At 42.8% G+C, this 20,437-nt stretch overlaps 2 protein-coding genes and 1 long non-coding RNA gene across 6 annotated transcripts in view; 2 read left to right on the forward strand and 1 right to left on the reverse strand.

Moving 5' to 3' along the window:
- The window catches only part of TXNDC11 (thioredoxin domain containing 11), a 115,843-nt gene extending 112,804 nt beyond the window's left edge, over positions 1-3,039 (forward strand). For both annotated transcript variants that reach the window (XM_032779645.2, XM_032779646.2), the window contains one exon: positions 571-3,039. In XM_032779645.2, the coding sequence (XP_032635536.2) occupies positions 571-1,216 (646 nt within the window). In that variant the 3' untranslated portion in view covers positions 1,217-3,039. The remainder of the gene's footprint in view (positions 1-570) is intronic.
- SNN (stannin) overlaps positions 1,267-20,437 on the reverse strand; it is a 26,328-nt gene continuing 7,157 nt past the window's right edge. The window contains exons 2-3 of one of the 3 annotated variants that reach the window (XM_032779649.2): positions 12,608-12,676; positions 2,742-4,347 (exon numbers count right to left, since the gene is read on the reverse strand). In XM_032779649.2, coding sequence (XP_032635540.1) covers positions 3,991-4,254 — 264 coding nt within the window. In that variant the 5' untranslated portion in view covers positions 4,255-4,347; positions 12,608-12,676 and the 3' untranslated portion in view covers positions 2,742-3,990. Of the gene's footprint in view, positions 4,348-12,607; positions 12,677-20,437 lie in introns of all 3 variants that reach the window. The other 2 variants (XM_032779650.2, XM_032779651.2) reach the window with 2 other exon arrangements.
- Positions 5,580-6,355, forward strand: LOC142047259 (uncharacterized). The gene is made up of 2 exons (XR_012656451.1): positions 5,580-5,742; positions 6,020-6,355. It is a non-coding gene; the product is annotated as an uncharacterized LOC142047259 (long non-coding RNA).

Raw genomic sequence — 20,437 nt, forward strand, 5'->3', positions numbered from 1 at the left:
CCGGAAATGTCCACTACATACATCCAATGAAGTGGGTATTCACCCACGAAAGCTCATGCTCCAAACCGTCTGTTAGTCTATAAAGTGCCACAGGACTCTTTACCTTAACATCAAAGTACTGTTTAAGTGGGAAAATACAAGATGCATCTAAACGTAGTATTGCATTGCAAAAAAACTAAAGATTAAAAAAAACAAAAACCTCAAATTGTGATTTATTACCTCTCTGAAGTCAGGAAAGAAACTTAATGAGGTTTATCTAATGAAACTGAAAGCATACAGCTACTAGCAGGCTGTGTCCTAATGTGGAGAATTAATTTTTGGAAGCATAAAAAAAAAAATAATCAGCCATCTTAATTTGCCCCTCCACAATGTAGGTGTAGGTTATATTATGGAAAAAGGCATAAGAATTCTCTTGCTTAAAACTTTGTGTACAGAATGGTAGTTAAACAGAAGTGACATCTACAAATTTAATTTTGATATCTGTGGTTTAAAATCTAAACCAAATTACAGTGTTCAGATAAATAGCCAAAGACATTTTAAATGCACTAATCTACCTGTATGTTTTCATAGGAAGGACAAAAGTGTGAAGTTTCCTGAAGATTTTTCAGTTACTCTTCCTAATCTGCTTAAGTTCATTTTACATTACTCAAGTCTACCTTCAGCTGCACCTGACTTAGAGCCCTTTGCCAAAGCATGTCCACAGGGAGAGAGAGTGTTACAGCAACAGCATATCTCCCACTTAAGGAGTGAGATTCAGAAATTGAGATCAGAAGTCAGTGCACTACACCAGGCTCAAGATCAGCTGGAAGCCCAACTTTCTGAAGCCAGAAGAGAAGAACATAAACTACAACAGCAAAAGCATACACTGGAAAAGCAGCACAGTATCCTCCAGCTCCACAGTGAACAATTACAGGCACTATATGAACAGAAGAACAGAGAATTAGAAGAAATGGCTGAGAAGCTTCAAGAATTAGCAGATGCATCAGAAAACCTCCTTACAGAGAATGCTTTGCTAAAAGTCCTGCTAGCAGCAATGGAGGGGAAGCTAGAGAACAGAGATGAAACCAAGAAATCCATTCAGTCAGAGGAGACTCTTTCCACCCATGATATTGGGCCAGTTCTAACTGCTATAGACAGATTACATGAAAGAGAAAGGCTTGATGTTTCCAATATTGATACCACGGTGATGGAGCATAAAGAAAACAGGACAGAGTAATTACTTATGCTATGGGGACTGGGGAAAAAAAAATCAGGAATGACACTGTATTGGGAAGGTATTTATGCAAATTTTATTTGTTGTAAATAAAATTTTCCAATTGTCTAGAAAAATCAAACCAGAATATTTCTGTAATATTTCAAACAATTTACCAGATCTTGAAACCTAAATGGAGATATGGAAAACACTTTCCACTTTACTATTGCACTAATTTGATAGCCATTTTATTAATTTAACCTAGGTTAAAAATAGTAAATTCCCAGGGACAGCAGAGTGAAGCATCTCCTTTTAAGGGACCAATTTTTGCACTGGCTTCCTCCCCGTTGTCTCCCAGAGGAAGTGTTCATTTAGGAACTTTGACAATTTATACTTTTCTAAGAAACAGCTGAAGTTAGCCATGGTCACTGCATTTTGCCTTTGTTTACAGAATTGACTGGAAATGTTAAGTTTATTTAGTAAACTTGAATGAAAAGTCAAATGGTTAAAATATTCTGTTATTCCTGTTATAGGATTTCAGGAACTCTGCATGCCACTTTTACATGCTCCACAATTAACCTATAATTGTCTTAGATGTTTCATTCACTTACTTACAATTCAATGAAAATCTGTTCCTTATGGGGAACAAATGGCGAAATAATCTCATCCAACCTCCTTATGCATCTCACTAATGTTCCCTCTGCCTCCCCCCCCCCCCCCGCCCCAGGACAAGTGGGAGGAGAATAAAGTGAGGCATCCCAAACAATCAAAATTTACTTACTTATTGCTCAGCATATATGCAGTTAAAAATCCAGTATGCATGTATAGGCCAGTGTCTCAAACCATAGACTGAAAAATTAAAATTGGCATCTTTAGAGCCAGTAAATATACCACACAGTGTTTGCCCCCTCCCTAGGCAGTTGTATTCCACACTGCACTTAGAGGAAGGAAGCGTTCGTCCATTAGTAGCAATGGATTTGCTTAGCCAAGCCCTGGCTTTTGCAATGAAAGACACTTCATTTTCTAGCCTCAGTTTAATCAGTGCACACAAGAATAAGAATGCAACTCTGCTAGCTCCCTCCAGGACAAGCTGCTATTTAGTTCATAAGTGGACTATCATTTGCTTGCAGACAAAGTCATTAAGGCCTAGCTAGCTAAGAATAAATAGTGTTGTTATTCCCAATGTATAAGCCATCATTCACACCAGTGTTTAGCATAACAACTGTTCCCCCCCACAGACAAACTTTTGCATTATCTACTGCTTGTACACCCCCTCCCCCCCTTTCCATCTCAGTTTGCTAGGGAGTTTGACTTAAACTAAAGGAATTTGTTAGCTACATATAAACTGTATTGGGCAAAAGCTGCGTAGTTAGTGGAATATGCAGGCCTAAAAGTTAGGAAATCTAGAACATTTTAGCCATGGTTGAATGATTGTTCAGAACCTATGATACTGTTTAGAGTCTATAATTCTTCACTCCAAGTACCTGTTATAGGTTTCTCTTTAGTAAAGAGAAGGGAAAGGTTGGGAAATGTGGGGCCTCTTTGTGTGAAGGTACTTCACATTGCACCAATTTTTTTTTTTTTTTTAAAACCTCTACCCCGCCCACAAACTATTTTTCCCCTCCCTCCCTCTATCCCTTCCCCAACACAGCCAAAATTTAGTTAGCTGTTACAAGACAGATTTCTGCCTGCCCTGTAAGGTGAGACTAAAAAAAACCTTACCTACAAAATACATTAACTGTAGACAATTTGGTATCTAGACTAAAAACAGTTTGCACAGTTGGCTGTTTAGCTTCATGTTTACATATGTCCCAACTACTGGTACACACAAACAGTGGTTATGGGGGGGGGGGGGAAAAGTTACATTAATGCCAGTTCTAGTGAAAACACCACTTCTGTAATTAACATGCTTGCTAACAGGAGGGAAAGATCTGCTCTACTGCTATTTTTAACTCCACTGGAAACCTTCTGGACCATGCATAAAGTAGCCATCATTAGTTCCCAGATTGGAATCTGCTAAAATGGCAGTTTCCTTGCAGTAGCTACATGGCTAGGACAATCACAGTATTAGCTGATAACAGCTTAATCTACCCTAAAGGAAGAGAGGTACAGTTCCTTCCTTATAACCCCTATCCTTTCTGCCTCAACACCTTAATGAGATTATATATACCTGCATTCAGGGAAAGTGTTCTGAATCAGTCCCATAAGAGGTTTAAAAACAAAACCTAAAAAGCAATCATTCTGTCTTTATGGTTATTCACTCAGAACTTCATAGCAGAAACAGGCTTTAACTGCAGATTTGGGTTTGAAGGTCTGGCATCCGATCTGTAATCATGTGGCTCAGAAGTCCAAATGTGTGTTACTAAGAATAACTTCATACCACTTCCATATGCTGGATAACAAAAAGCCAGAACTCCTGGCAGCCTATTTACAGTTCACAGTTTTAAGTAGTTCACATTACAGTAGTAGTTCCATCAAAATAGGCTCAGCTAAACATTCAAGTAACAAAAATGCAATTAGTTTTTTCATGCCAGCATATCCCTGCATGTCCATTGCCAGCAATGGACTTTATACCAGAGAAGTCACCTCTTAGCACTAAGACGTTAAAATACAGGATTGATGTATAGTATAGTTTCTCAGTGCATGCAGTGACAAACCAACAAAACCATAATTTTGAAGTCTTATCTCAAGGTGTTTTAAGAGAGAGCAGTATGTATGTCTAATTTCTTCACAGTATCAGTTCTGCTGATTACAGATATCTTAAGTGTAGTCCAGATACACATCTGTGCTGCTTGAAGTTAACTATGAATTTCTGTGCCATTAGGAGTCAGCTTTGCTTTTCTTTCTACACAAGGTCCTTTAGCAGAATACTGCACCAAAAGAAAAGGCTCTTTGGTTTCTCCTTCTCCCACAATGCTCTCTTCATCTTCAGACTGGCTGATCCTTTGCAGACGCAGGTAACACCAGCAGCCCAATATCAAGGCACCGAGAGCAGCAATAGCAATCAGAATGACTATTACAGTCACCACTCCAGTGGTAGGGCTGTGATCCATAATAGACATGGTCAGTATTTCAGAACAATTATCAGGTCTTAAAGATGGTTCTTCAGTCCTTGCTATCAGTTTTGAGATGTCTGAAGTGGCATCTTGGAACTCCTGAAATAGAGAAATAAGTCCTGTAATGAAATCTACAGGGATATTACAGTTTTGCCTTATTCAGCAGCTTTAGTGTTACGTGGCTGGTGCTACAGATTCTGGCAACCCACCCTCTTGCTGATCTGTATACAAGTTTGCCATTTTTTGGTTTTGCTCATTTGTTTGCTTGGGAACAAAAAAAAAATTTGAGCCCTCTTTCATACACAGCCTTTCAATTTGCATGGCCATACATTAGAAACATTAAAATTTTTTATTCAACATCATTTTGCCTTAGCTTAGGGTATGGCTACACTGGCACTTTACAGCGCTGCAACTTTTGCGCTCAGGGGTGTGAAAAAACACCCCCAAGCGCTGCAAGATACAGCGCTGTAAAGCCTCAGTGTAATCAGTGCCACTCCCAGCGCTGCCGCTCCGACCACACTCACACTTCAAAGCGCTGCCGCGGCAGCGCTCTGAAATTTCAAGTGTAGCCATACCCTTAGACTCACTCATAGGTTACATATGGTACATTTCCTACTGGACCAAAGTAGTGAATGACTCAGAAGAAAATGATCCTGAATGTTTATGGATCAATATTGAAAGCACAAGATGAGGTGTTAGTCAGTGTCTGCTACAGATCACCAAATCACAAGAGTAAACAGAAGGATGACTGCCACCTATCTACAATGAGAATGGAAAAAAGACTAATCAGAGGACTTCAATGTGACTGACATATGCTTGAAGTCTCATGCTGCCAGTACTGAAACATCCTTGGAATTTCTAAACATTATAGATAATTTCCAAACTCAAAGGGTTGCAGCCAACATGGGGGGAATTCTATATTCGTCTCAGTTCTGACGAAGTGTAACTGATCACACAACTAAAAGTTAATGGTCATTTCCTGTACTTCTACACAACAACATTTAAAAAAACAAATAAATCACACCCCCTTCTGCCATGGAGTCTCAGAGCCAGAGTCCACTGAGTCTGGCTTACAGGACTTGGGCTGCAGGGCTAGGAAGAGCAGAGCAGACAGAGCTCAGGGTGGAGGCTGGGTTCTAAGACTTTTCTCCTTCACACGAGTTTCAGAGTCCAAAACATCTATATGGCAATTTTTAGCCCTGAGCCAGGTAAATAATGAAACGCGCAAGTCACCGATTCAGATCTATCTAGATTGCTTACACTAAGTCTACCCAGCACACGTGATGCATTTTAATATGGCTACATGTAAATGTGCAATCTGGGAACAAAGAATGCAGGCCATACTTACAGGATAGGAGACTCTATCCTGGGATGCAGTGACTTTGAAAAAGATTTGGGCATTGTGGATAACCAGGTAAACATGAGCTCCCACTGTGATGCTGTGGCCAAAAGAGCTAAAGCAATCCTGGGATGCATAAACAGGGGAATCTGTGGGTATGGTTACACTTGAAATTTCAAAGCGCTGTGTGAGAGTGTGGTTGGAGTGCCAGCGCTGGGAGAGAGCTCTTCCAGCGCTGCATGTAAACCACCTCCTCTACGGGTGTAGCGTGCAGCGCTGGAAGCCGCGCTCCCAGTGCTGTGGCACTGATTACACTGAGGCTTTACAGTGCTGTATCTTGCAGCGCTCAGGGGAGTGTTTTGTTTTTTTTTTTACACCCCTGAGCGCGAAAGTTGCAGCGCTGTAAAGTGCCAGTGTAGCCATACCCTTAAGTACGAGTAGAGAGGTTATTTTACCTCTCTATTTGGCATGGATATGACTGCAGCTGGAATATTGTGTCCAGTTCTGGTGTCCAAAGGTCAAGACGAATGTGGATAAATTGGAGAGGGTTTAGAGAAGAGCCACAAGAATGATTAAGGGTTAGAAAACATGCCTTATAGTGAGACTCAAGGTGCTCATCTATTTAGCGAAACAGAGATGGTTAAGGGGTGATTTGATTAGTCTTAAATGCCTATATGAAGAACAAATATTTAATAATGAGCTCTTCAATCTACCAGATAAACCTATACAACATGATTAAGGCTCTACCAAATTCACAGCCATGAAAAACGTGTCCTGAACTGTGAAATCTGGTCTTGTGCTCTTACCCTATACTAGACAGATTTCACAGGAGAGACCAGCATTTCTCAAATTTAGGCTTTTGAACCAAAAGGGACTTGCATGGGGGTCACAAGGTTATTTTGGGGCAGGGGGGGGTCACAGTATTGCCACCCTTATTTCTGTACTGACTTGAGAGCTGGGCAGCCGGAGAGCGGTAGCTGCTGACTGAGGCACAGCTCTGCAGGCAGCAGCACAGAACCATGCTATGCCATCCTTGCTTCTGCGCTGCTGCTGGCAGCAGCTCTGCCTTCAGAGCTGGGCTCCTGGCCAGCAGGTGCTGCTTTCCAGCTGCTCAACTCTGAAAGAAGCACCACTGCCAGCAAAGACACACTTCCCAACTCTTTTTGAGTCAGGACCCCTACAATTACAACACTGAAATTTCAAATTTAAATAGCTGAAATCAGGAAATATAGTTTTTGAAATCTTATGACCATGAAATTAGTAGGCTTCTAAATATGATCCAATGCCTGGAGCTTGAAGCTAGACATTCAGATGGGAAATTTGGTAAGGTTTTTAAATGGTGAATAATTCGCCTTTCGAACAATTTACCCAGGGTTGTGATGGCTTCTCTTATCAACGGCCATTTTTTAAATTAAGCTTGGATTCATTTCTAAAAGATCTGCTCTAGGAATTATTTTGGGGAAAGTTCTGTGACCTGTGCTATACAGGTGGTCAGCATGGATGATCACAATGATCCCTAATGGCCTTGGACTCTGATGTGTTGGTTACAGCGAGTTTCTGAATGGATTTTATCTGACCCGAAGAGATGAAAGCCAACACACATTCTCCAATCAGACACTCAAGTCTAGTCATCTCCAGAGCCTGCTCATGGCAGTACCTAGGGAAGGGGACTTTACAATTTATATTTAATCCAACAATTTAAGTGGCTGCACAGTTTCGCCTTAGTTCAAGTCAAAGCCCATTCTGCCAGCTGGCTAACACTCATGCCAGAAACATCCCCAGATGTGAGGAAATTCTTTCCTATACAAGTAATGGACACCTATACATTCTAGTGTTACGAGGTTTATAAGGTATAGTATAATGCACATGCCAGCTTCAATCATGTAAATTCACAGCAGTTTCATAATCAGGTGCTAATGTCATAGTCTTGCTAAAACATTTAAGTACAAGTATAGCTATACTTCAAAAATAGTTTAAGAGGAAACCCTGTGCAAGTAGAACCAAAATTGCACTTTGAAGTCTGGAACAGAAACACAGTGATGGTATCAGCACTATCCATGCCCCACCTACTAATGAAAAGCTGGGGGTGGGGTGCGGGTGGAAGATGTTGTATATGTGCCACATTTTTAACCTGTAAACAGAGAAGGATTAGACTGCAGTGCTGTCTACCACCCCTACCCATTTTTAGAAAGTGCTGGAAAACAAATCATGTGACCTGAACTGTGGTACAGAAACTAATCTAGATTATTTTAATGTGTACAGCCACGATTAGCAATATTCTTGGAACACCAATAAAGAACTCCTCCCAGCTAACACAAATATTAAAAGCTGGAAGATATTGTAGAATCGGGGGCTGGCAACCTGCGGCATGTGTGCCAAAGACGGCACGTGAGCAGATTTGTAATGGCACGCTGCTGCCTGCTGGGGTCCTGGCCCCACTCAGCCCCCTCCCACAGCTCTCTCCTGCAGGGGTAGGGAGGCAGAAGTTTGGTCCTGCCAGCAGCCAAGCTCCTCCCCACCCCAGCTCTTCCCGCAGCGTGGTACTTTCCTGCCCCTCCTCCTCTCCTTCCCTGTGCTGATCAGCTGATCACCCTTGTGAGGGAGAGGGGGAGAAGTGGAGCCCCAGCATGCTCACTGCTCCAGGGAGGAGGCAGAGAAGAGGCAGGGATGGGGCCTTGGGGAAAGAGAGGGAAATCTGGGCATATCCCCTCCAGCACTCTGCCATGAGCCGCTCATGGATGGGGGCTGGGAGCACCCCCATGAGCCAAGCACCCCAGCCCTCTGCGCTGACCCCTGCATCCCCCTGTGGCAGGGCAGGGGTAAAACCCCTTGAATGCCCTGTTAAAATGCTGGCCTGCTTTCGGGCAGAGAGGCCAGGGGCAGAGGCTCAAAGCAGCCAGCAGAGAGCCAAGCTGCAAGCCCCACTGAGGGCTGGCTCACTGCAATAGACTAAGCTAAGCAGCAACAGTTGGGCTGAAGGCTTGGAGGGCTATAAAAGCCCTGAACAGAACTCACTTAGGAGGCTAGTGCTTTGTCTCCTCACCACAGGAAGGGAGCCTCAAGGGCCAAGAGACCCTGAAATGGGTTAGAAAGGAGACAACTGTTGGGGGATAAAGGGGACTACATGGTGGCACTGTAAAATAAAGCACAAAAGGTGAAACACCGGAAGAAGGTGTGAGAACTCTTATTTTACCAGCCTAAGCATAGTGCACAGGCCGAGAAGGAGGAAACCTGTGCAGATCCTGTGACACACCCCCCCCCCCAGCCCTCTGCCCTGACCCCTGCACCCCACACACACACCCAGCTCTGACTTCTGCACTCCCGCGCATACCCAGCCATCCCACACCCCATGCCCTGACTCTTGCACACACATCCCCACCCTGAGCATGAAACGGGAGCTCCTGTATCTCCTGCCCCGCCCCGCCACATTCCCACCTGCACCCCTTGCACCAAATGGGAGCTGTCTCTGGTAAATGCTCCACACCCAAACCTCCTGCCCCAACCCTGAGCCCCCTCCCTCATTCTAGCTCCTGGCCAGACCCTGCACCCCAACCGGCTCCTTCACCCCCCAGCCCTGTGCTCAGTGCACTCCTACCCTCAGCTCAGTGCAGAGAAAGGGGAAGAGAATGGGCTTAAACCAGGGAGAAGGTAGGTAGCCACTCTATGTGGGCAGGGCCAGGACCCCAGACCAGCAGTGGGCTGAGTGGGGCTGGCAGCCAGGACCCCAGCTGGCAGGAGCCGGCAGACAGAACCCCACACCAGCAGCGCGCTGAGCCACTCAGCCCACTGCCAGTCTGGGGTCCCGGCTGCCAGCCCCTTGCCAGCCGGGGTCCTGGCCACAGACCCTGCTCAGCCCACTGCTGAACTAGGTGAACAGAACCCGAGGCCGGCAGCGGGTTGAGTGGGCCAGCGGCATAAGATCAGCATTTTAATTTAAATTTTAAATGAAGCTTATTAAACATTTTGAAAACCTTGTTTACTTTACATACAGCAATAGTTTAGTTATATTTTATAGACTTATAAAAAGAGACCTTCTAAAAAACATTAAAATGTATTACTGGCATGCGAAACCTTAAGTTACAGTGAATAAATGAAGACTCAGCACACCACTTCTGAAAGGTTGCTGACCCCTGCTGTAGAACTTGTGAGCATTTGAAAGAAGTTTTGTCAAGTCAGAAAAGTAATAGCTGCTTTAACAGTACTTGGCAGAAAGCCAGCACGTGGGACAATGGTGCACAACAGCATCACTGGCTATCTACAGCTTGGTTACATGAGAAGGAGGATGATACCACTATCCAGTTGCTAAATAAATTGTTCTACTTTTCAAGTTACTTCATTCCTTCCATCCTCTGCGCCCCGCTGCAGTACCAACAGAAGGTTAATGTTTACCTCTGCCACGACTGGTACAGGCAGGAAGACTACACAGGGGCGTAACTCCTGGCTTCCGCTCCATTACTTTGAGCTTTGAGAGGAGAGCCTGACTTGTCACCTTTTAATAAAGTTACTATGGTCAGGCAATAGCAACCGTTGTTTGCTTTGTGAGCTTGCTCAATGCAGTGCATTAAAACAAAGAAACAAAACATGGCTGTGACCCTTGAACCTAATTAACTGCAACAAAATAATACAACTGCTTTGGCCACACAGTCATTTATTATTGACATTCAACAGCTATTTGCTTTAGTAGTGACAACAAAGGCAGTTTTACTTGTATTTTTAGGAAAAAAGCTGCTGATGCTGGCTTTGAGCGAAGTGAGACTTTCCTCCTTGTTATTCTGGCCGGAATGGAAGAGGGTCATTACTTCAAGCTTCCCTCCCCCATCGCTCTAGAAGAGCAAGCAAATGAATGAATGAATGAATAAATGAATAGTTAAAGCAAGTTGAAAATGGAACTGATGAGGCAGCAGTGTGCAAAGAAAGGGAGGGATGAAAGGTGGGTTATAGTTTTTTGGGTTACTCTCAAACCTACCCAGACTAATCAGCAGTAGCAAGCAGAAAACCCCCTATCCTCCTTTAAGTCAGGACTCCTTATTAAAGAGAATGCTGTTTCACAAAGATCTTTGAAGAAAGTTTCCACTCATTGTACTGTGCTGTACTATAGGTCTTTTATCTCAGCTGATGTTTAATATTTCTTTAGACTTCTTACCCTCTGCTGCTGTCAGAGCAGAAAAAAAACATCAAGGACTTATGACCCTAGAGGCAAGGCTGAGGCCTATTAGGATATGTCTGCACATCAGCTGGAAGCAAGCCTCCTAGCCCAAGTAGACAGATTAACCCTCGCTCTACTCAAACTATGGGACTCAGAAATTGGCTGATGCCTGTGCTGCTGCAGGAAGCTGCTAGCTTTGGGCTCAGCAATGAAGTGCAAGCTGTAGTCGATGGTAGGAGGCAAGTGAGAAGCTAACATTTGCACCGTCACTGGAAAACATCAAGGGCTGAGAGGGTCAGGAAAACAAGTCTCTCCCTTCCACTAGAGAAAGCTAGTCTTTGGAGTAGCACTGCCTGGCTGCTTCATAGATCTCTGGTGTAAGCTCACTGTCTGTGGGAAAGGGACACACACACAAGCCTCCCTGGCTCCTGAGAGATGGTTTCCCCACCTATAAACATCATCGCCCCCCCCCCCCCGCTATCATTCTCTCCCATCTCACCTAAAACAGTGGATTTATGTAGCAAACCTCAAGACTGAGTTGGTTAAAAGTCAGACCCCATCATGTTGCTTATAGGCATGTCAGGAGTCATTGCCCAGAGTCCATCCACTAGCCACTCTTTAGACAAGCATGGACACACACACCCAGGACAACCACTGTTTGCTGTCTTGTTACTCTTGCAGTCTACTCAGGAAAAAAAAGCCATTAAATACACAAGTGACCTTGGGTTCAAATCCCATTTCAAATGTACTTTATTTACAAATAAAAACGGCTTGTTTTTAAGTACAAGCTCTGCAAATTAGATCTGGGGTTAAAGCCAAAATGGGTTCTTTTCTGAAGCAGTCACCAATACTACAAGTTCTGCAGGCCTAATTCTGCTCTCAGACACTCATGTGCAACCCAACAGGCTTCGGTTACATTTTGTACAAACCCAGAATAGTTATTAAGTTCCAGCTGCAAATGCACAATTCACCTAATGATACACAAAAAGAAATGGCAGAGTCAGAGTAGCCATTTTTTGTTTGTACACATTGTAAAATAATGGCACCTGCAATTTCCCTTCTGATAAGTATGATCTCCCTCTCACACAGTGCAGTCTTATAATGAAGATTGTAATATCTAAGCCAGTTTTGAAGTAAGGTGATTGAAAGGGGCCTAGATGTCAGATCAGATCCATTAACTGATTGTTAAAACTGTACATCTACCCAGAGCACCAGATGGCTGTATTTATTAACTAAACTGCAGTTAAGACTAAATGGCCTGATCCAACAAGCTGACCCACTCAAGACAACACTTGCATCCATATAGATCCGCGAGGACTGTGGCCTAAGCTTACATTTGTGATAATTTTCCCATTTAAAATGGATATTGTTCTTCCTTTTTGTCTAGGGAAGGAGACATTTCTGTCAAGATTCAAAGCAGGGGATGGGGGAGGGAAGGCGTTTCTTGCTGTCCTATTTGACAGGGGAACTTGAATGTACAGCCAGACTGACAACTCTGTTTCTCACCTCTCCCAGGGTACAGGAGTTTCTTTCTCCAATGACTAGCTCCTTCATGTGGTGCGTGCACATGGGATATGGATGGGATGTGAAAGAAAAAATAGCAATTCTTTCTAAAAGCAAAATCAGAAAACCTCTACAATGCTCAATTCTTCCCAGGAAATAATTTATTCACCCTTTTATAAGAGGTTACTTGAGTGGTGTACCCATGTTGCAACTCAAGTGAAGTTGGAAGGCAAAGATTACCATGTTCCACTAGAAGATTCCTTTCCCCTGCTTTCCCATTTTTCTTCTCTTATATACACAGGGACCAGGACTTAAGCTGGCAGCTTTTTCCCAGCTACTAGTGGACATCAGAAAGACTCTTGTTAACCCACCTGCGTCTAATCATGAGTCTCAGTTGCAGCAATTCCCACTGAGCATGGTGCTTCTGAAATACATAAAACCTTGCAGCAGATGTCAAGTTATAGGAGAATGGGGAGCTTTAAGGAAGGCTGATAGTAGGCTATGAAGAGACTACAATACTTGCAGGTAACTCAGAAACTTTACACTTATTTTGTTTAGATTCTCTCTTTTTTTTTTTTTTTTTTTTTTTTGCTGATAAGCCTTTTTACCAAGGGAGTTAACCCAGTAACTTTACCCTGTGAGACAGATACATGAATATATCCTACAATAATGGACAGCATAAACAGGTTCTTAAAATGGAACCTATCTCCCTGGTAGAACTGGTAGTTAAGTCTTGTTGTTAGTCTCTTTTCTAGTCAAAATACAACCTAGCCCTACCCCTTGTCTGAATGATAACATCCCAAAAACCTTTGGAGAAACTGTTCTGCTGTAGGCATCTTATGCACTCAGACAAAATAGTGCATGTGTGAGTATGTTCCAAAGACAGTGACTGTAGCATGAGGGGTATTATTGAAACAGATGATTCCTCAGGTCAGTGCTGATATTTACACTGAAGATAAAACAGTGACACTTTAAACAGATTAGAATAACCTTTTAGTAGTTTGCCTAAGATATACTAACAGAACTAAAATGGGCAGAGTCCATAGGAGAACTGCAGAAGTCACATCTAAGGTAGGCTACATGTGAATAAACTGTTAAAGGTTCCAGTTATTTCTATACATTATTTCAGACAGTTTATATAACAAGGAAGCACAGGCCAATTGTTTTGGCAACCATCATGGAAGCAAGTTTTTTTTTGTTTTTTGTTTTTTTTTAAAGTCAGTAAGAGCCTAGGGAATTCTATGTTATCTAGAGACCGCTAGCTGGATAATGTGGACCATGGTATCTGCTGAAGTCTCATGGTCCCTAATTACCTCATTACAGGATATGGGCAGCTCTCATCGAGGTCCAAGGATGTCACTTGTGTTCTGTGGCAGTACGATTAGGCTTGTGCAATTTAAGGAGGTCTGGAAGGTTGTGGTGTTTTTTTTTTTTTGGTTTGAGGCATATATTTGGTTTCTTAACTCAGGAATTCAGGTCTTGTCTATCCTAGAAGTCCATATAGAGAAACAGTTGTGAAGACATGAGGTCCCAAGGAGCAGGGAGGCAGGTTATTATTCAGATTTCTTCTATGGGATGAAGCAACAAACAGGTATTTGGAGTCCTTAAAAAGAGCACCAATGCATCGAAAAAACAGACAAGCCAGGCTTGTGCCCCTTGGCTGGTCACTCAAAGCTTTACAGGAAGCTGATTGGTGCTGTGAGACTTTTCTCAGACATGACAGCTTAATGTCTCTGCAAGGAGTAATTTATGCCAATAATCCACAACCAAAGTAAGAAAATGGCTTAGGGGCCTATAAAGAGCCATTTGAGTGACATCTTTCTAGTAGTGTAGTCTGCTGGAATGGTACTAAACTTCCTCATGGTCTAAGTATCCCAAATATCAAGTCACAATACAACTTTAAATAGAATAGAAAACAGTGACTGGCAGTAGCATGGTGTTTGTGAAACTTAATCTTGGATAGCGTGTGACCCTGATGTGAAGGTGTTACAGGGTGACTGGATCCTATAAGGGCAACAGAGCCAGCCATACCTTTGACATAATTAATTAGCTATTTCCCAGCCTGAGGGGGTGGGATTAAGGAGGGTCCAGTGATAGCTTCATGGTCACCTGGGCCTTATAACCCCTCAAGATCTGTTAGTTTGTAACCAGAGTGAATGGGGAGGGGCTGAGCCAGGGTCTGCAGGAGGCTTAGTACCCCCCACAGGAGCAGCCTGGGAGTCCAGTGCTCTATATATAGGGGCAGGGAACACAGCCCAGAAGGGGCTGGTAACAGTACTTCAGGGAAACCAGCCCTGGCACTGAATGCTCTGTTCCCAGGACCTCTTTAGTCTTTGTCTCTGGGATGGAGCAAAGAGGGCAGGCTGAAAAGCAGATAAGCCTTTCTGGTCTAGGATTTTTAGTTGGATTTTGCTACCTCAGAATGGGTTAAGTTCATCACTTGGTCATGTGGCTTAAGCCACATGAAAGCTGAGGTGGTCAACCTCAAAGTGTCAGGCCAGCAGAGAGCACTGCAGGGTGGCATGACAGGTCAGATAGCTGGCAGCATAATACCAGCAGCAAGCTGAGTTCTGAATACTAGATTCAAATTAATATTTGTTTGAAGGCAGAACAGACTTCCCATTTGGTTAATAAGTGCACACAGACCTATGGCACAAGGCTCCCTTATATTCTTATTAAGTCATGAGTTTAGGGATCTGAACCTGGGCCTAAAGAGTGTCTAAGGCCCCACCCAATCCCACAACAAGTTGGGTGCAGGAGTCTGCCCCCACACTTTCTGAGGTTCACTGCAAAAATGGGATTTGCAAGGGCAGCACCTGTGCTTCAATGATTGGTTTTAGGAAAGACTACTTCAACATACCTGCTGTATTCTGGGTTGGCACTGGAATAAGACATCTGCTGCTTAGTTCTCTTGTAGCATGGAAAACAACTTCAAGTTGCCCTGCATATTCTCAATGGCCAAAGCTAAGTATCAGATTATTAAGAGGCAGTGCTTAATAAATTATAAACTACAGATGGACTTCAAACTGTTTTACAGTCCAAGTGCTATCTCATCATTGCCTTGAAGAGGATATTAATTTTGTAGATGCTTCATCAGTCACATTATTGATGCTACAATTGTAGCAATGCTCCCCAGGTAATTCATCTCTTCCCAAGTAGGTTGTGGGATTTTGGGACAGGGACCGCATCTTCCAACATATTTGTGCAGCACTTAACCCACCCCGACTCTAGCTTCTGGTGCTAGTGCAATATGAATAAAATGGTGTCTAGAGTACAACCCAGAGAGGTAGAAAAGTGCCACTAACTTCTGTATTTGGAATAACTTTGCTAAGGGAATCCATGCTCCTGGATCACAAAAGAAGTTATGGGGACTGGCCTATCAAGTGCAAAGCAAATTTAAAAAAACAAACAACCCACACCCCTGAGACAGTTTATCACCTACCTGACTACAAGGACTAGTTAAGCCACAGCCCCTGCAACTATTGTCCTCTTAACATTTTTAAAGTTTTCATGGTATATTACTACAGCTCAACTAGGGTTCTTTAAGCTCTTGCATAAAGAGCAAGAAAAGTAAATTGAAGCCAGGAAGTCACAACAGGGTGATTTTCAGAATGCACCTAAGACCACTATTTTAAGCTTGTAAAAATAACCTAGTCCAAACCTATTCACACATAGCCTATGACTTTCAGAAGCACCGCATACCGACAAGGAATGCATCTGGCTCATTCTCTTAAGCAAAGCCTCACTTTGGTAGGTGTCTAGCTTATGCAATGGTATGACTGCATCCTGTTCTGGAGAAGGTGACTGAACCACATTTATTAACTTTGTGCACTACCCTATACATCACATACAAAGGTCCAAATCCTGCTCACTTTAGCCACATGAATCAAGCAGACATCAACCAGAAAACAGCAAGATTTGGCCTCACACTGGTCTTGAAATATGTAGATTCTCTCAAACTAGCTTTCAAGTCCTTTAACATCTTAAGGCAGTGAATGCTAGCAATTCAGTTACTTGGTAGAAACAGAGCAGACCAACCTTATGTAAAATAACTTTAATGAAGTAGGTTTGCAGATGGCTTTGGACAGATACTTAAGTGAGTATGAGCTACTTAATGTAGCTTGTTTCTGCATACAGGCTTCCCCCTGTGACTCTATTTGTAATTCTGAAAACTGTACATTCTCAAGTGCTACACATAGCTTACCCAACTCTTCTGCATTTTATGCCACTCATTGGTGAGCCTGTTCTTGGGTTGTTCATGCTGCAGGCATATCTGCTGCCTTATTCTGACCATTAGTATTTCTACACAAACCCAATTAACACTCTGCCAGCATGAATGATTTTTTTTATAGATTCTAGCTTGGTAACCTGGAACTGACTTACCACACTACTGCCCACTTAGATTAGTTCTATTATCTTCACTTTGACATTTTAATTTAATTAAACTGATATTTAAGGCAGACTGACATAAAAAGATCAACTTTGTATGGCTTTGTCACAACTATAATCCTAGTTTTTAATTAGTAGTTATTGCAAGCAGCACTGTAACTTAGCTGAAGAGTACCCAGTACACTTGTATTCTGTAAATATAAATTAATACTAGTATGAGCTACCAACAAAGAGGTTCTAGGTCTCAGGCCAGTATCCCTGAAGGGTTCTTCCTTTTCAGATTCCACCTCTTATGTTTTTCAACCATGCAATTCCATTCCTACTCCGAACCAGCAGTCAACTGAAATATTAATCTAGCTCTCTAGAGAGAAGGTTTTGTATGGGGTGTCTGAAGTATTGCCTTAGTGCAGGACCCATTACCTCTTTCCTCACCATTTCCACAAGATACTAGTGAGTCACCTTCCTCAACGCAGATCCTCAGTGGCTTGGGGCTCTTACTTTGTTGCCTACAACTAGCTCTAAAGAGACTTGTTCATTCTTAGGGTTTCTTGGAATCTGGATGAAAGATAGGCTGGAACGTTCAGCATTTAGAGCAAGAAAATGCTGATTTAGCTAACTTCTTCGTAAGATATTAAACTCTAGCCGTTCCAAAGAAGACCGATAAATTTAAATGCCTGCCAGACTTCCCCCCTCCACCCCGCCAGGAATAGTCAATTGAAGGGAAGATTAAATTCACCAAGTCTCAGTGCAAGGCAGAAAGATAAAGTATGTTATCAAGTATTTGGAGTAAATAACTATCAAAACCTTAACAAGCGAGACACTTTGTAACCCAGCTAGACCAAGGGTGGGCAAACTACAGCCCGTGGGCTCCAGCTGGGGCACCAGGTCAGGGGCTGCACCAAGTGGCTCTCAGAAGCAGCTGCATGGCCACGTGCCGAGGGTCCGGGGCTGCTCCACCTGTAGGATCCAGAGAAGGGACATGCAGCTGATTCCGGGCGCAGCTTGAGGTAAGTGACATTCAGAGCCTGCACCCCTGAGCCTCTCCCCATACTCCTGTCCCTGCCCTGATCCGCCTCCTGCTCTCCAAATCCTCAATCCCAGCCCAGAGCACCTTCTTGCACCCCAAACCTCATCTTCCAGCCTGCACCCCAATCCCAATTGTGAGCACTCATGGCCTGCCATACAATTTCTATTCCCCGATGTGGTCCTCAGGCTAAAGAGTTTGCCCACCCTTGTGCTAGACAGACTGGATTTTTCTGTATAATGTTTTAAAATTTACCATCTTCCACATGGAGGAGAGGAGTGGGTTGGAAGGGGGGGGAGAAGTAAGTGACCAAAAGGAGAACAGTAGGTCATCCAAGGAGAGGGAGAACACAACTCATTTTTCTTACTCATTCTGTGGTGTAGCTATACCCTAAAGCAGGAGGTGTGACGGCAGCTCATGTAGGCACATACCTGAGCTAGCTTTGATCTAGCTAAATTAAACCTCTAAGTAGATCAAAGTTAACTAGTATATAGCAGTGTGGCTGTGGCAGCAGCATGAGCTAGCCTCCTGAGTACAACTCCAACTGGGACCCTGGGTATAAATGCAAACAGGTAGCCAGTTGCTGAGTTAAACTGCTATTGTTACTTGAGCATTGATCTAGCTGCAGCAAAGCTAGCTAGCTCAGATATATGCCTACATAAGCTGCAGTCATAGCTCCTGATACTAGTATAGGTGTTCTTAGTCATCAGGAGACAGTATGGGGACGTCTGAACAATCAGTGTAAGTACTTCTATGAATACTGTTAATCAGAGTGACCAGAATGGTATTCAGAAACAAGTCTGCTTTCAGAAGGAACCTTGCTTGTCTACACACTATAGTAATAGCAGTCACTACTCCTAGTAGTGATGTACATAATAAAATTTAAGATTAAGCAAAGTGCACTTGTTCCAGGTTACTGGAGTTTAGCTACACAATTTGTAATATTTCAAGTTAGTCCCCAATGCACCCTGGCTCAAAACATAGCATGCTTCAGACCAGGGTAATCAATTATTTTGTCAAGGTCCAGACTCCTTGATCAAGATGTAGTCAAGTTCCAGACTCCAGAGAAAATACAAAAAAGTAAAGATTTCATGGTCCATTCAAAAGCATCTTGATTTTGCCTGTAGTCTGCCTATTAATTACCCATGGTTAAGACCCTTCACAGAACATTCAACTTTAAAGCCGCTGGCCATCTTATTCTTAAGGCAATTTCATGATCTCAAACCCAAGTCTCCATCCAAACTGACACATGTACGATATTTACTATCAAATTAAGTAGAGACTGACTAATATATAAACTTCAAGTGGACATGCCAAGGCTCCTTTAGTTTCCTTAAAGAAGTTTGTTCTGAACATTCTGCACTAAGAAGCTTCTCTTTGCTATTGGCAAGTGATAGCTGTTGAGTTTACTGATTAACCTCCCTGTTCAGAGCTGTTCCAAAGACCTCAGGCAGCCCTGCTTTATTTTTATACTGGCCAGGCAGTGTTTGAGATGCTACTAGCTATAAAGTTTTGCTAGCTGTGTCAGCTTTTAGAAAAGCCAGTCGGTTTGAACACTAGGTTCTGCACAGCACATATCCCTGATTATTGTAATTAAGGGAAAGGTGTGGAGAGGCAAGTGAAAAGGAGAAACCAGTCCAACTTAATAAAGATTAACAGAAACAGACTTATTTAGAGACGAGGCTTCTTTTCAAGGAAAAACCAGACTTCTGAACATTCTGCTGTTAAACAGAATTAACTGTTAGTACTAAAGTATGCATGTATATCAGGGCTGTAAAAAAGCTTTTAACACAAATTAAATCTTAAATCTACATTAAGTGTATAGCCCTACAATATACTTACTACTCACTAAAGAAAAGTGGCTGAGACTTTAATAAGTGCTTTTTTTAAATTTGTGTGCTTTCTATAGCAGAATTTTAGTTAAACAACTTGGAAAAAGAGGCTTAAGCCTCCTAAATATAGCTACTTCAGTATTTTAACATCTCCTTTGGCCATTAACCAAGCTAATGGAATTCTGAGATTACACCCAATATTTAAAGCAACTGCAAACTAACTACTCAAAACTCTTGAGAGAGTTTTAGAAAAGGGAGCTTTCCTTAATGGGAGCATGGAAAAGGAAAACTGAAGCCTCTTTTGTACATTCTATTTTTCTTGGTAGTCACACTTACTGCAAGTGGCCCATAGATCATTCCAAATGAATGGTGTTGCAAATTTACATTGCAAGACTCAACACCAGTACAGGTGATGTGTAGTGAAGAAGCCAGAAAGAGACCAAGGGGAAAATCCATTAGAGTTCCAAGTGTTTCATTTGGACACATGTACTGGCATCTTCACTACCCAACCTTCATTTCCTGCATTTTACAGAAATGAAGAATCCATTTCTATCATGCATCAACTATATGCAAGTACATATTTCTGTGCCAGTACACGCCATAATTAGAGATAGTTTCACTATTCTCAGTGGCAAAAATATTTATTTACTCCAGAGGAAATTCTATGCCAATTTAAAACCCTGCACACTTCTAAAATTCTGCATATTTTATTTGTCAATAAATGTAGAGGCTCCAGCAGGGCAGTGGGGAGCAAAGGATACTGGTTGCAAAGAGGCGGGAGAACCACCCTGAAGCACTGCTGCCACCCTCCTCACTGATTACCCTGACACATCAAAAGCCAGTCCAGCCCTGCCCCTCCACTCTAAGCACACTAAGATAGTGAGCACAAGAGTCTCCCATGCATACCCAGTCTGCCCCTGGATCCAGCTGTGCAGGGCTCGTGGTGGTGGTGGTGG

This window comes from Chelonoidis abingdonii, chromosome 9 (genome assembly GCF_003597395.2).
Source record: "Chelonoidis abingdonii isolate Lonesome George chromosome 9, CheloAbing_2.0, whole genome shotgun sequence".
NCBI lineage: Eukaryota > Metazoa > Chordata > Testudines > Testudinidae > Chelonoidis > Chelonoidis abingdonii.